The sequence below is a fragment of the Tupaia chinensis genome, unplaced genomic scaffold, assembly GCF_000334495.1.
Source record: "Tupaia chinensis unplaced genomic scaffold, TupChi_1.0 Scaffold000001_1, whole genome shotgun sequence".
NCBI classification, from domain to species: Eukaryota; Metazoa; Chordata; class Mammalia; order Scandentia; family Tupaiidae; genus Tupaia; species Tupaia belangeri.
Window position 1 is genome coordinate 780199 of NW_006159427.1, and position 16159 is coordinate 796357.

The 16159-nt window shown below is 45.8% G+C and overlaps 1 protein-coding gene and 1 long non-coding RNA gene across 2 annotated transcripts in view; one reads left to right on the forward strand and one right to left on the reverse strand.

Annotated features, from left to right (window-relative positions):
• MSRB2 (methionine sulfoxide reductase B2) overlaps positions 1-11358 on the forward strand; it is a 27957-nt gene extending 16599 nt beyond the window's left edge. Inside the window, exons 3-5 of the mRNA XM_027770030.1 lie at positions 4384-4460; positions 9397-9571; positions 10792-11358. Of these exons, the coding sequence (XP_027625831.1) occupies positions 4423-4460; positions 9397-9571; positions 10792-10896 (318 nt within the window). The 5' untranslated portion in view covers positions 4384-4422 and the 3' untranslated portion in view covers positions 10897-11358. The remainder of the gene's footprint in view (positions 1-4383; positions 4461-9396; positions 9572-10791) is intronic.
• A 3850-nt stretch (positions 11359-15208) lies between these two features.
• LOC102471455 (uncharacterized) overlaps positions 15209-16159 on the reverse strand; it is an 11301-nt gene continuing 10350 nt past the window's right edge. The window contains exon 4 of the long non-coding RNA XR_333146.3: positions 15209-15488. This is a non-coding gene — a long non-coding RNA (uncharacterized LOC102471455). The remainder of the gene's footprint in view (positions 15489-16159) is intronic.

Sequence of the window (16159 nt, forward strand, 5' to 3'; positions counted from 1 at the left end):
GGGTACAGGGGCTATGATTCTCTGCTGCAGGCAGCCCTCACCTACAGCCACAGCCTTGCCAAGTTCTGGCCACTTCCCCGTTCCTTTGTCCCACAAGTCTGGGGCAGTGGAGGAGTCATGTCCTGTCTCAATCCACCAGCCCAGGGTGCTTTGCCCGCCATGGCCATGGTGACTTTTCACTGGCTCTCCCCCTTTGCAAATGGTGAAGTTATCAGCAATTACCCCCTTTCCAGCAGGTATGTTGTAGGATCAAAGAGAGAATTTGTTATCAGTCCCAACAGACCTTGAAATCCCAGGGATGTCTCAAATGCCACAGTGTCTCTGACCCTGGTCCGCTCTCGGTACTGCTAGTCATTTATTTTTCTAAATCATTCTTGAATCTCTTCTCTTCTTTTTTTGTTTTAATTTGCTGCAGGGACATGAACTTGCTGGAGAAAGAGAGAGGGAAAGTGAGCAATCCCCAGAGGGGATTACCACGCTGCACAGTTGGCCACGTGGGATCCAGCCTCCTTAACCATTATGCCACTGGCTGGCCCTCTCCTCATCTTTTCGTGTTCTGTTGTTGTTGTTGTTGATTATTTTCTTTTAATCTGATCAAAGAGAGACATGAAAAGTGAGAAAGCAAGTCATCAGGTCTGGGCTTTTAACTGTGGTCGACCACGTGGGAATCCAGCTCCTCAGCCACCATGCCACCTGCTGGCCTCTTTTCATTTTTTTTTTAAGCTTATGTATTTATTCTATGAGCAAAAGAGACAGAAAAAGAGGAACCCCCATCAGGGTCTTCATGCCATGATTCACCTCTAGCTTTGACCAGCCCAGATCACAGGCCCGCGAGCCGATATCCTCTAGGAGGCCTCCAGGTGCAAACCGGGACCCTTCCTGTGCGGGTCAGCCTCTCAGAGCCTTGTTTTTAGCACAGCGCCACCATCCGGCCCCTCCCCTTTCTTCTCCACTGCTCCTGCCTGAGCAGAGCACCATCCACACCTGCAAGTGCCTGATCGTCTGCTTACACTTTGCCTGCAGCATCTTCTTGTCTCTAATCCATTCTTCACCTGCATGTCAAGTCATCTTTCTAAAAGCCGGCTCTGATCCTGTGTGACCCAGTTTACAAGTTTCCAGTGGTTTGCATCGTTGGCTGGACAGAGTTCTAAACTCCTTAGCATGATCTAATCAAAGCCACGAATGGTCTGGCCTCTCCCGCTTTTCCAGTGTCTTTCTCCAGTCTTCATCTTGCCCTCTGCTTCTTTTTCTTCTCCTTTTTTTTTTTTTAATTAGAGAAAATTTTGCTATAGAGCATGTGTGCTCGCCAGAGAGACAGAAAACCAGGAATCACCCCTTAAGGCGTATGGCTGCACCCCAATCCCTGCTCCTCCATTCTCCTCTCTGGATTTTGGGCATGCACGCAACACACCCGGCGAGAGTTTTAAGCTGCCGGGTCCAAGACTCGAACTGTGGTCAGCTATGTGGAAGTTCAATGACATAACTATTACGCCATCTGCCTTGCCCAAGCGGTTTTGCCTTTCTGAAATATTCTTCCATTTCTTCATCTGATTAACTCTTACTCGTATGTTAAAACGTAGCTTAGTATTTTGACATTCTTCTTTTTCTTTTTAATTTGATAGAAGTCATATGTTCTCCCCAGAGAGAGATGGGTGAGGGTGAGAAAGCTCCCATGGGGAATGGTCACACCACAACCACTTGTCTTCCACTTCTCCCTCCTTTTGGGATTTTGGGCACACATGCACACACACCTGGTGTGTTTTTCAAGCCACTGGGTCTGGGACTCGCACCATGCAGTCAGCCAGGTGTGTCCAGCTGCCTTAACCACCACCCCACCCACTGGCCCTGTTTGGGCATTTTTCTAATTAAAAGTATCAATCAGCTGTGTAATTTAAAATAATAATAATAGTAATAATAAAGGGTTAAGACACAAAGATCCTCCTCCTCAATCTCAGATAATAGCTAGTGCAGAAAGCCTTTGTAGAAACTCCCCTCATAGTGAAGGGTACCACACCACCAAAGCTCCGTGCTAGTGTCCCTGTCATAGCTGTCATCACGCCGTGTCTCTTTCACAGCCTTGAGCGCAGGAACAGTGGTTTTGTTTCTTTTTCCACCTCTGCAACATGACCATGTAGCGCAGCATGCTACTTCCTGCATTATCAAGTAAATACTGGAATGAACAAATGAGATAGAAGCTGCCGGTGGCTCTCAATGAGTAATAGGATGTGTATAAAACTGAAAGTGGAGGGCCAGCCAGCAGGTGGCACGGTAGTTAAAGCACTGGACTCCCACATGGCCGACCATGGTTTGAGTCCTGGACCCAATGGCTTGAAACTCATGCCAGGTACATGTGTGTACAAGATCACAGGAGGGAAATGGAGGAGAAGGGATTGCAGTGTGGCCATCTCCCACCCCACCCCCCATGGGTGATTTCTTACTTTCCCTCTCCCTGTCTCTCTCCAGCAAGCATACATGCAGTGTGACTAAAACCTAAAAAAAAAAAAAAAATGGAAGTGGGAGGGAGATAGCAGGAAGTCGGGCGACCAGGCCCTATACCTGCATCGATGTCATTTTGTAAATCGTGTCAGCTAAGGATTTTTTTTTTATGAGAGTTTTATTTATTTACTCTAATCATAATTCCTTGTGACTTCCTTTGCCTGACTGCCCTCTGCAATAATGAAATTATATTTGGAATCTTAATAGGTTGTCTGGATCCCATCAATAGGCTGGTCTAGACCAGCCTTGAGACTGGCAGCCTTAGGCATGCGAGCATTGTCAGCCCAGGTGGGAGGGATTCAGGGCTTCCTCTTCATCACAGATGCCACATTGTGTCAATGTTGGGGGCAGGCAGCAAGGGGCGGGGTCATAACAGACCAGCTCTCTCCTGTTCAGATTTCTGCAGCTAAGTTTAGGGTTTTTTAAGAGGGAGAGCTTCCAAGTGGGCCCAGATGGTAGGCTCAGTAGGTTAATTTAAAATCGTTTGTTATGCAGCTCATTGAAAATGTACCATTAACAGTGCCACACGGAATTGGGGCATTGGACCTGGGAATTTTTTCAGAGGGATCCAGTATGTCTCCTGAGTCAGCTTTGTCCTCTGGTGAGCCATTCTGGACTCTGCTTTTCCTGCATTCCGTACAGTGGGATTGTGCTTGCCACCAGGCATGGTGGTAGTGGACCTTCATGGTTTGCTTGCATGAGAGTTGCTTTTCTTTCACTTTCTTTGGCAAAAATGCCTCCCCCTTTAAAACAGGGTGATCCAGTTTGCAAAAAGACTTTTTAAAAAAAGATTGACTGAGAACCAGCAGTTAGCGTAATGGCTATGTTGCTGGACTCCCACGTAGTTGACCGTGGTTCGCCTCCCAGACCCGGTGGCTTAAAACTCATGCCGGGCGCATGTGCGTGCGTGCCCAAGAGGGCACTGAGAGGACAATGGAGGAGAAGGCATTGTGGCATGACCATCCCCTCTGGGGGGTGATTTCTCGCTTTCTGTCTCTATGTCTCTCTCTGTCTGTCTGGCGAGCGCACGTGCCCTATAGCGAAAACCTCTCCAAAAAAAAAAACAAAACAAAACAGATTGACTAGGTCCACTCATTGCCCTGAGTCTCTGCGTTCCTTTCAGAAAGCCTGCAACTCTTTATGCCATGACAAAGGTAGTGACTTTATCTAAGTAGTAACCTGGGCATGGGGGGATATATAGCTCATTATCTAATATTTATTAAATATCCAGTGTCCGAAGCACCACATGAAACATATTAAAGACTCAACCCCAATCTCACTGAACTATGCTTTTCATGTATTTATGTTCTGCCTTTAATTGGAGATTTCAAAGTGTTTTAGACAGTGGACTCAGTTCCTGTTGTATTAACTCTTTTGAAATGGAGACTGAAATCATGCCATCGGAGGACAAGACTCTGTTCTTAAGGTGTTTTTTTTTTTTTTTTTTTATGTTTAAGGGTTTTTTTTTTTTTTTTTTTTACAGACTTTGATGTGTCTGTGAATCCTCCATTAGGCAGGGCTTCCTGGTGTCCCTCGGGCTTTGAGTGAACTGGGCTCTCCTGGCCAGCTGGCTGCTAACGTGGGCTGCATCAGACGCCAGACCGCACCTGCAAGGGTGAGGGGCAGTTAGGATGACAGGTGCTCTATAAGTACAAAGCATTATTCATGTCCTCATTGGAATATTGGGCACAATAAACCTGGGCTGTACATAAGCCTCCAGGCTACATCGTTGAGGACGCTGTCGTTTTCTCCCTGGTGGTACCGCACTGGGTCAAATGAAGACGGAAATTCCTTGACTTGAGGACTTCCCTTGGATGGAGGTCTGTTGTGTCTTCTCTTGCTGGTGATGCGGGAAACCTGAATGTGGTGCATCTAATTGATTTTCAGCCTTTCAGTGGGATCTACCTGAATAACCGCGAGTCAGGGATGTACCACTGTGTGTGCTGTGACAACCCGCTCTTCAGGTAAGATAAAGAAGTAAGAGCTTCTGAAGGAGAATGAACCTCTATATTTTACTCACACAGCTCCAGCCCATCTAGATAGGTAAAAACCCATAATATTGGGACCAGTAGTGGCATGATGGTTAAGAAGCTAGACTCCCACAGTTCGAGTCCCCGGCCCATGGCTTGAAAATCATGCCAGGTGCATGTGGATACATGCCCAGAATTCTGAGAGGAGAAGAGAGTAGAAGGGATTGCAGCATGGCCATCGCCCCCTAGCGGGTGATTTCTCACTTTCCCTCTTTCTGGTGAGTGCATGCACCTTATGGCAAAAAACTAAAATTAATCATAATAATATCCATATTGGTTTTTCGTTGGTTTTGTTCGTTTTAAAGAGATTTTTGCTGTAGGGCACATTTACTTGCCAGAGAGACAGAGAGACAGAAAGTGAGAGATCACCCCCCCACACACACACACACACACAGGGGGAATGGCCACAGCACAATCCCTTTTACTTCATTCTCCTTTCTGGATCTTGGGCACACACACACACACACACACACACACACGCCCAGTGTGAGTGTTAAGTCGCCAGGTCTGAGGCGCTAACCACTGTCAACTACATGGGAGTCCAGCAATGTAAACAGTATGTCATCTGCTGGTCCCCCATGTTTTTAATTGCCCTTTCCTTTGGCATTGCTGCCATCTATTTAAGGTACTTGCCTGTCTTAATTGCTCTTTTGTATTTAAAGCAGTGAACTAGACTTGTTAGCTATAGTCTTTCCTGAAAAATAGAAAACAAATGAAACTTGCTGCGTACCTTCTAATAAAGCTATTCGGACTTTTTAGACAGAACATATTTAAAGCGATCTAAACCATAACGGTATTTGCTTGGCCATGTGATTAAACTGCCTCTCTCCCAGGGAAAATGGGTTTATAATTTCATTTAGGAAATGTAGAATTTTATGAGGACAGATTCCCCACAGTGCTTGACGGTAGTGAATACCATGCCCTGTTCTATGTAGCTGAAAGTAAATTTAATTGTCCCTTATTTCAAAGCCTCTTTTAAGTCAATCAGGATCTGAAATCTCTCAACAAAGGCTTTTTTGTTTAGCTATGCAGGAAACAGTCGAATAAAAGTAGATTCGATGAAGAAAAAAGGAAAACATCTTTGAAGTTCTGAACAACAGAACTTCAAAGATGTTTTCCTTTCTTTTGCGCTAACCCTAAATTGGTTTAGAATAAAATATAAATCGAGCCAGCTCTGTGAATCCTCCATTAGGCAGTGTTTCCTGGTGTCCCTCGGGTTTTGAGTGAACTGGTCTCTCCTGGTCTGCTGGCTGCTAACGTGGGCTGCATCAGGGACACCAGACCCCACCTGCAAGGGTAAGGGGGCAGTTAGGATCCATTTCCCCTCTTGCTTACAGAAGGGCAGGACTTTACCCAGATGTAGTCACCTCGTCAGTGGCTGGTGGGAGCTCTAAGAGGGCGCTCAGCCCAGGATGGCACAGGAGGTTCAGGGAGACTGCTTTTTACACCATGAAATGCAAGATTCATATTTGTGAGTCTTTAGTTATTTGTGACCTTTGGTGATGAGATGGCCAATGTGCCTCCCACCTAAGAACTGTGTCATAGAAGTGCAGACGATTGTCATGTTACTGTCTAGGCACCAGAGAGATCTCTGCCTGTCTTTGGACTGGGGAGACAGAAGAGGAGGAGAGCATTCGCCTCAATTTCAGCCTTCATTCTCTGCCCTCATGGGTACCAGTCTCAGCATCTGTAAGGGGGAGGCCCCTGACGACCCAATGCCTGCGGTCTTGTCCTCACCCAGGCTCAGTCAGAGGCACCGAGACTGTCCAGTCAGCCCGCTGAGACGAGGGACATGTCTGTCTCGGCGCTGGCCACGGTAGTAGCCGGCCATCACATGGGGCAACTGAGTGTGCATCTCGTGTGACCTCAAAGGCCAGGTTTTTATTTTATTTCATTTTAATTAATTTCAAGTTACAGCTGGTTGGTGGCTACTGTGTCAGCACCATGCTAGTCCAAATTAAGGACACTGGGCCAGCCTCACAGCCTAGTGCTTAAGGGAGCTGGATCCCCCATGGCCAGGCATGGTTCCGGTTTTAGTCTTGGCAGCTTGAGAGACGCACCTGCCGTGTGTTTCCGTAGACCAGTGGGCCGTGCTGGGTAACCACACCATCACTTTCTCAAGTACAGACAAAGGGCCCCGAGAAGACATGCCAGCCCCTGAGAGGTATGGCCAGCCAGCATCACCCACAGACCCCCTTTCCAGAGCCACGTCCCGGCCACGTCTACCAGATTGACCCTGGACTCGTGGGGATGAAGATGGTGCTCATTCTTAGACAGCTGCTGCTTCTCCAGATCAGAGATGCTCGATCAAATGTACACAGGTCAAGAATACTTTCCTGAGTGTTGTCACTCCCCTGGGGACATGCTGCAGTCCCTTCTCCTCCATCTCCTCTCGGGACTTTGGGCAGGGATGCACACGTACCCAGTATGTGTTTCTAGCCACTGGGTCCAGGCCCCAGACTGCACAGTTGGCCATGTGGGATCCAGCTGCCTTAACCATCACACCACCTGGTGGGTGCCAATGCATCCATAGTTTTTAAAGTCTTAGTTTTCATTTCTAATTTGTTAAATATTGGTATACATATCTAGTATAAACTAAAGTTCTCAGGGACCCTCCATAACTTTGGGGTCTGAAAGGTCCTGAGATCAAGCTGTTTGGGACTCTCTTTCTCCGCAGTCCTGTTCCTTGTGCTGGCCTTGTGCGCCCTGCCAGGCTTCCCTCTGTGTTCACAGGCCAGGGATTTGGCTCTTGGCCAGTTTTCCCCTCTGCTCAGTTTTTTTTTTTTTTTTGCTGGAGTTAACCTATTTCTCTCTCTCTCTCTCTCTCTCTCTCTCTCTCTCTCATCCCCTGAAGTAGAAAGAGCCATCATCTGCCATTTAATTTTTAAAATTTTTTTTTAATTTAGTTTTTATTATTGTTACTTTTCAATTTGCTATAGGGCACTATCACTCACCAGAGAGAGAGGGAAAGTAAGAAAGCAAGCCACCAGGTCCAAGACCCGAACTGCAGCCGATCATGTGGGAATCCAGCACCTTAACTACCATGCCACCTGTTGGCCCCACCATTTTAAGTTTTTTAAGTCTGTTTTCCTGGTGCCATAGGAAGGAAGGTTCTGGAAAAGTACAGAGAAGGTGGGGTTTCTTTTTTTTTCTTTCTTTTTTTTTTTTGGAGAGATTTTCGCTATAGGGCGCGTGCACTTGCCAGACAGACAGAGAGAGACATAGAGACAGAAAGTGAGAAATCACCCTCCGGGGGGATGGTCACGCCGCAATCCCTTCGCCTCCATTCTCCTCTCAGGATCTTGGGTACACACGCACACGCGCCCTCACATGAGTTCTAAGCCACCGGGTCCGGGACGCAAACTGTGGTCAACTACGTGGGAGTCCAGCCACATAGCCATTATGCGAACTGCTGGTTCCCAAGAAGGTGGGGTTTCAATGAGTGGATTTGCTTGCCACCTTTTCTCGCCTCCTGCCAGCTCCTGTGGCCCATCCAGCCTTTGGCGTCGTTAGTCTCTGGTAGACTCCCCAGAGGGCCAGGCTGCACCCTGTGACTGAGGCGGCTGTCCAGGCTCAGGTGTTTGCAACAGCAGTGAGCACCGACCTTCCTAAGCACGTGTCCTGGGCCTGGCACCGTGCTCTGCAGAGACCCGCCTTCAATCCTCAGCACATCCCTGGAGGGCCGATGTTCCTCTCCCCATTTTACAGCTGGGAAGACGGGCTTCAGGAGGTTCTGTTCACCTCCTTAGACAGCTAAGGAGTGGTGGAGCAGCTTTTGGATCCCCTCTGTGGTCAGCCTTCTGTGTTTAGATAACTTGAAATTCCTTTCACTAAAAATGTCTGTTTCATCAGACCTTACTCTTCTCTGCTCTGCTGGGATTCTGGTGACCTCTGCGAACCATGATTGTTTCCTTTTGATCATTTCCTTCCTACATTTGGAACACACGAGTTTGATCCATGTCTCCTAATGGACAGCACAGTTGACAGAGCTCCTAGCATGCCTGGATCCCTGTCAGATTGAGAAAGAAGGATTTGGCATCAAAGGAATAAGAACTTTCACCATAAGAGACGATGTCTTATTTTTTCAGAATTATTTTTTAATTGTATTTTTTTGGAGAGGTTTTTGCGATAGGGCCCATGCGCTCGCCAGACAGACAGAGAGAGAGAGACAGAGAGACAGAAAGCGAGAAATCATCCCCCAGGGGGGATGGCCACACCACAATTCCTTCTCCATTCTCCTCTCACGATCTTGGGCACACACGCACATGCACCCGGCATGAGTTTAAGCCACCGGGTCCGGGACACGAACCGTGGTCGACTACATGGGAGTCCAGCAACATAGCCATTACACTAACTGCTGGTCCCTGTATTTTTTTATTTTTAATTTGCTATAGGCATGGGTCAGCAGGCGGCATGATGGTTAGGGGTGCCGGATTTTCACATGGCCAATCGCGGTTTGAGTCCCACACTTGGCAGCTTGCTTCCTCACTTTCCCTCTCTCTCTCTCACTCTGTCCCTCTCTGGTCAAATATAAATAAATAAATAAATTTTAAATAAAATAATTATTTAAAAAATTGCTATAGGCATGTACACTCAACAGAAAGAGAGAAAATGAGTCCCTGCCGCATCCGGGACTTGAAATATAGTCAGAGGTGATGGAGTCCCACACCTCGACTACCACACTACCTGCTGGCCCCAAGCCGATGTCTCATTAATCGTGAAGGTGCAGTGAGAAAAACTCCTGTAGAACTGACTGTAAATGGAACTGGGTTTGGGATCCGGCAGAGGAGAATGGGGATCAGATCCTGCTCACTGGAACATGTGTCAGGGCATAAAGTGTTCCTGGTATGTTACTAAGTGTCGTCAGCAGCTGTGGTGTCACGGATGTCGTCCACAGTTCTGAGAAAAAGTACTGCTCCGGCACCGGGTGGCCCTCGTTTTCTGAGGCTCATGGCACGTCTGGCTCTGATGAAAGTCACACAGGCATCCTGAGACGACAGGACACCTCGCTGGGAGTGGCTCGCACAGAGGTTGTCTGCAAGCAGGTGGGTTTTCGTTCCGTTTGTCTTCTCGGACGCTGCCCCAACTGCCGCCAAGAGCTCTCTCGTCCTTGACCGAGCTGCGGCTCTTCCACGGGGCTGCATTTGTCCTCAGAATGCATTGGATCTCTTCCCACGCCAATCGCAACCCCTCTCAGCGTGTCACCGAGGGGCAGAGCAGTGCTGCAGGGGACAACGGCACATTTTTGTCCTATGTGCCTAGTGGCGAAGTGGCCAAAATTCCGGCCGCAAATTCATTTGGTACCCTTGAGTACTTCCATTTTCTGATTCAGGGGTTTTGTAGAACACCAGAGGCCAGCAGATAAAGAGAACAGAGTCTTGGGCCAGTCACTGGCATGGTGGTTAGGGTGGCTGGGTGCCACATGGCTAACTGTGCAGTTCGAGTCCCACACACAATGTCTTAAAGAACACGCCAGGCATGTATGCATGCATGCCCCCAAATCCAGAAGGGTATTTGAGAAGATTGCAGTGTGATGTCCCCCCAAGGAGGTGCTTTCTCTCTCTGTGTCTCTCTCTCTCTTGAGCTAGTACATGCACCTTATAACAAATTTAAAAAAAATAATAGCATCAGATCCTGCTCACTAGGAAAATGTATTGCCTTTAATAAAAATAATAGTCATACACTAAATGACATTATCCAGAACTTGCCCAGGGATGGTGTGAGTGCTTTGCATACATTGTATCAATTGTTCCAACAGCTGCTTCTGTAAGAATTATTATTATCCCTGTAGATAGAGGTACAGTACATCAAAGCCTAAATTTAGGAACTTGCTGCATTTTTCTTTTCATGTGTGTGTTTGTTTGTTTCATAAGAGAGAAAGAGAAGTACCCTTGCAGGGTCTCACCATGCCATGATTCTCCCCCCAGACTCCCAGTCAGCCACGATGACATGTGAAGATGTGCTGGGAGTGTTCAGGTTGACCCAGGATCTGAACCCAGGCCTCCATGTGTCTTCAGTACCACAGTGGCACCCTACCTGTACAGCAGTGGCTAGGCCTCTTGCTCACATTCTCACTGATAAAGTGGTCAGTGACCACTGCATGCTCTGCATTCTTTCATGTCCTTGAAATTCTGATGCAATCAACATTTTTCCCCCACACAGATGTCCAGCTCTGGAGCAGGTGGCCCTATGGGGTTTGTGGGTCTGGGTTTAAGTAAGGAGTTTGTTTCAGTGGAGTGATGATGGCGGTGTCTCTTCTTTGCAGTGTGACGCTCACCTCGGCCATGTGTTTCCTGACGGACCTGGGCCTACTGGGCAGAGGTTCTGCATTAACAGCGTGGCCCTGAAGTTCAAGCCCAGCACACAATGACCTCAGGAGCCCTCTCTCTTGCCACCCGTTGGTGTACCTCCTCCATGTTCATAACGCACATGCCCATCTCACCTTATTCACTATACAACAAGGCTAAGTTTGAGGCTGGCACTGAGTTGCACCTTCTTTTCATTTATTTACCTGGAATCAGCTCTACCCTGACTCCCTCGTGGACTGTGGAATTTCACAAAGTGACCTAGGGTGGTGTTTCCATCCACCTGACATCCTCGGGCTTTGGACTACAGAGCATGACTTTTTGGGGATGCCAGGGGGCCAATGGACTAGTAAGCCACAAACTCCCTACAAAACTACCCTGGACTTTCCACTGTGGGTAAGTCATTCTTGGTCATAGTCAGGTGAGGGATCAACTGAAAAGAGGAAGGAAAGGTGAGACCAGAGGAGTCAATAACCCAGCAATGAACTCTAGAGCTATGAGAATGATCAATGAGAAATGTGATTTTTTTTTCAAAAATTGAAATATCAATATCTTTTTTGGTAAGAGGTTTTTGCTATAGGACGTGTGTGCTTGCGGGAGAGACAGAGAAACAGAAAGCAAGAAATCACCCCCAGGGGGGATGGCCATGCCGCAATCCCTTCTCCTCCATTCTCCTCTTGGAATTTTTGGGCACACATGCACATACGCACGCCCCTAGCATGAGTTTTAAGCCACTGGCTCCCTTGAACTGCTGTCAACTACATGGGACATAACCACATATTGACATAACCACTACACCATCTGCTGGTCCTGAAATATCAATATCTTGAATTTTCTATTCTCAACCTTTCTATCCACAAATAATCTCCAATTGGAGTTTGTTTGATTTCAGTATTATGAATTAACATTAACCCGCATACCTTCTCGCTACAGAACTGAACTTTGAAATGTTCAAATAAAGTATTTACTAAAACTCATGTTTTTTTTAATTTAAGTCTATGAATTTGCTCTTTTATAAAAGTGACTCTAAGTGAAAATGACAAAAAAGAATCAGGTAGCAAGCAGGCACTTGGTTATAACAAGACTAATAGCAACTCAAATATTTTACAAGTACAGATTCTTAAATACTTTGTTACTAGAAGTATTTAAATCATATTCTTTGTGATGTTATAGTTCAAAAAATTATTTTATTTTTCTCTTTAACAACATGTTATAAATTACTTTACATTTCTTTTAGTGGCTTCTCATCATCCTTCACTTGCTACCATCATATGCAAATCATTACTTTTTTTGGCTTCTCCAAGAATGCTAACCTTAGAATCCATCCTTCTTTCCTTTCCGTCTTTCTTTCAGTTGCCACAGAGTGTGTGACCTCACCAGAGAAAGACAAAGAAAGAGAAGGAGAGAGAAAATAAGAGGAAACTCCTCTTTCTCTCCCATGAGACACAGTCACACCACAATTCCTTGTCTATTTCTCCATCTTGCTAGGATGTGGGACACACATGTATGTGCTTGGTGGGTTTTTCAAGCTGCCAGATCCAAGACTCGAACCACAGTGAACTATGTGGGATTCACCTCCCTTAACCACTAGGCCACAGGGCTAGCTCAGCATACATTTTAAAAAATATGTTTTTTTACCTTAGTTACTCCAGCCTTCCTATGGCTGCTACTTGTATGATGTGCCTTTTTAAATCTACTTTATTTCAAATTATCTATGTCTTTATATTTATAGTTCATGTCTTACAGTTGCTTTTTTGTTGTTGTTTTGGTTTTGCTTTAACCATCTTGACAGTCTCTGCCTTTTAACTGAATTGTTTAGTACATTAATACTTACTGTAATCATTGATGTGGCTACATTAGGGCCTACTTTTTTTGTTGTTGTTTATTTTTGTTTTGTTTTTAATTGCCAGAGTGTCTGTGTGCTTGTCAGAGAGAAAGAGAAAGACAGTAACCCCCAATGGGGCATGGTCACACTGAAATCTCCTCTCCTGCATTTCTCTATCATCTTGAGATATTGGGCACACATACATACATGCCTGGGGTGTTTTTCAAGCTCTGGGTTGGGATTTGAACTGTGGTTGGCCATGTGAGATCCAGGCCCCTAACTACTCTGAAATGGGGCTGACCCTACTGTCTTTTTGTTTTTATCTCCCCTATTCATTTTTCCTTCCTACCTGCCTTTCTTTTTGGATTTTTTTAATACTTTTCAGAATTTCCTTTTAATTTCTCACTTGCATTTTAGCTGTCCTACTTTATCCTTTTTATTATTATTTAGTGGTTGCTGAAGAGATGGGGCTATATGTATGTATATATAACGTCTTATTGGGAATGTATAATGATTAATGTAAATACTTCACATAAAACATAGAAATTTTGTGATTCTTTTAGTCTGTGTCTCTTTTGTTTTGTATTTTTACATGTAATCATCTACTTGTGTTATAAATCTTACAGAACCATGTAATGTTTTTAAAAGTTATGTAGTTTATGAAAATAATCAAGAGGTAAAGGGCAAAAATAAAAGAAAAACTCTCTTGCATTTTACCTGCATGTTTACCATTCCTGATACTTTTCACTGTTTTCTGGGACCTGGTATAATTTCTCTTTAGACTGAAGAATTTTCTTTAGCATTTCTTGTCATGCATGTTTGATAATGACTAATTCTATAAATTTTATTTTAAATGGAAGTCTCTATTTTAACATTATTTTTGAATGGTATTTTCACTAGATATAGAAGCCTGCATTGACAGGTTTTTTCTTTCGGTACTTTAAGCATGTTTCTCAACTCTCTTCTGGCTTCTGTCTTGTCCAAAGAAAAGTCAGTTCAGGATCAGCAGATGATATAATGGTTATATCACTGGACTCCCATGTAGTCAACTGGGGTTTAAGTCCTGAACCCGGTGGCTTAAAACTCATGCCAGGCGCTTGTACATGTGTGCCCAAAATTCTGAGAGGAAAATGAAGGAGAAGGGATTGCAGTGTGGCAGTCCTCCTTGGGGCATAATTTCTCACTTTCTGTCTCTTTGTCTCTCTCCAGTGAGCATATGCACCTTAGCAAAAATCTCTCTGAAATAAAAGAAAATAGAACAGTCAGCTCTAAATGGGTTTGCTGCTCCTGTCATTTGCTTCTTACAACCTTCCAGTTTGGCTTACTGTATTTGGCTTTTGTGTAAAAGTGTTGCTGGGCTTACTTATCGAAAATAAGATTTCTGGAGAACCAGCAGTTAGCGTAATGGCTATGTTGACGGACTCCCATGTAGTCGACCGCAGTTCGTGTCCTGGACCCGGTGGCTTAAAATTCACGCTGGGCGCGTGTGCGTGCGTGCCCAAGATCCCGAGAGGAGAATGGAGGAGAAGGGATTGCGGCGTGACCATTCCCCCTGGGGGGTGATTTCTTGCTTTCTGTCTCTATGTCTCTGTCTGTCTGGCGAGCGCACAAACCCTATAGCGAAGGAGGATGGGACATAGCAGAGGGTGGGGGATGGGGAATCAAGGATGGCAAAACAAAAGGCAAGGTATGCAGGACATAAGAATTGGAAAATTATTTGCTGAGAACATGTATGTTGATGTGCTTGATTGAGCCAATGCACAGTGTATTTTGGATGGAAAATTCATTTGTGTGTTGTGATGGTGTATAGTGTAAATAAGTTAAATAAAATAATTCTTAAAAAAAAAAAAAAGGAAGAAAAAAAAGAATAAAGAAAAGTAGATTAGAGGAGGGGAGTGGACCCAGAAATGAGCACCGAGCATTCAGAAAGGGTGTTTCCTAGAGTCGTGGTGGCAAAGCCATTTGTCCAACCACTATTTATGGAGAAGTTGCCAGATGCTGGGCTCTTTTTGAGGTTCTACAGATAGAGCCATGAACAACACACTGCAGAGCCTGCTTTTACTTGGAGTTCACAGTCTAACGGGGGACATAAGTGATAAAAGAAATTAACAAAGTTTTAGGGTTGGCCCTGTGGCCTGGTAATTGGGGCTGCCAGATCCCATTGACCAACCATGTCATTTAAGTCCTGGATCCAGCAGCTTGAGAAACACACTAGGCACATGTGCGTGTGTGCCCAAAGTCTTAAAAGGGAGAGATGGAGGAGAAGGAATTGCGGCGTGACCATGCCTTATGGGGCGTGCTTTCTCCCCTTCTGTCTCTCTAGCTCTCTCTGAGGAGTACGTATGCCCTCTAGCAAATAAATAAATACAATTTTTAACTAAAAAAAAATTTTAGACAATGCAAGGGATAAGTAAGGGGGAAATAATACTACATGAGAACAATACAATGACCTGTTATTTCTAATATGGTTCATCTGAGAAACACTGAGGACACCACTCAATGTCCTTTCACTCTTTGAGGGTGATCCTAATTCCCCATCCTTCCCCCAACAGAACCTCCAGCCATTTACCACAGCAGCTGCTCACTGGAGAGAGGAAACAGTCGCCAAGTCTTTGGGTCCGTTGGATATGAGATCTGCCAGGTATCACAGGGGCCCTGCCAGGCACTGAGGCCCCTGTCTCAGTGACATATACAGAGGCAAACGGGCCTGCCCAAATTCATCTCACAGGTGAGCCCCGAGTCCACGGACCACTCTGTGGTCACTGTGCCGGTCCTTGAGGACATCAGGGTGGACACCTCCCAGCTGAGGGGCCTCTTGTGGTTTCTCTGGGCCTGTGGAATAAGGACAGCTGTGATAAGAGGGTTGAAGCCGAAGCCCCCAAAACTGTGCTTCCCTCAGCCAAGAAAGTAAACCAGAAGCAATACGACATCCCAGGAGGAAAGGCAGAGTGAAACTGGGAAAGTTAATTAGGAAATAAAAATGAAATAGTGAGACCAAGAAGCTGCGTTTCCCGTCCTGAGTCACAGCGTTAGGCCCGGCTGGAAGACCAAATGTAAAACATGACCCAGTAGCACTCACGAACGTGCAGACCGCAGTCCGCAGGCGGGCCGACGGCCCCACAAGGGTTCTTCCTGTAAATCACGGTATGTGAGACCCCACCATCAGTCTGCGGGATTGCAGGATGCTTATCTTTATGAAAATCCCACGGACTGGCTGCCAAGGTGGCTATGGGTTGACTTGAACTTGGCACAGACCTTTAACGGCACGATCCATCCCTTCAGGCACCCGTGCCTTAAACACACTCTGCAGCCGTGACCTGGAGACTCTCAGGTCTCTCGGCCCACAGACATCACTTGAGACACCACTGGGGCTTCAGATCTCCAGGACAAGGCCATTTTCTGAAGAAGTCCTTTTTTTTTTTTTTTTTTTTTTTTTGGAGAGATTTTCACTGTAGGGCGCCTGCGCTCGCCAGACAGACAGAGAGAGACATAGAGACAGAAAG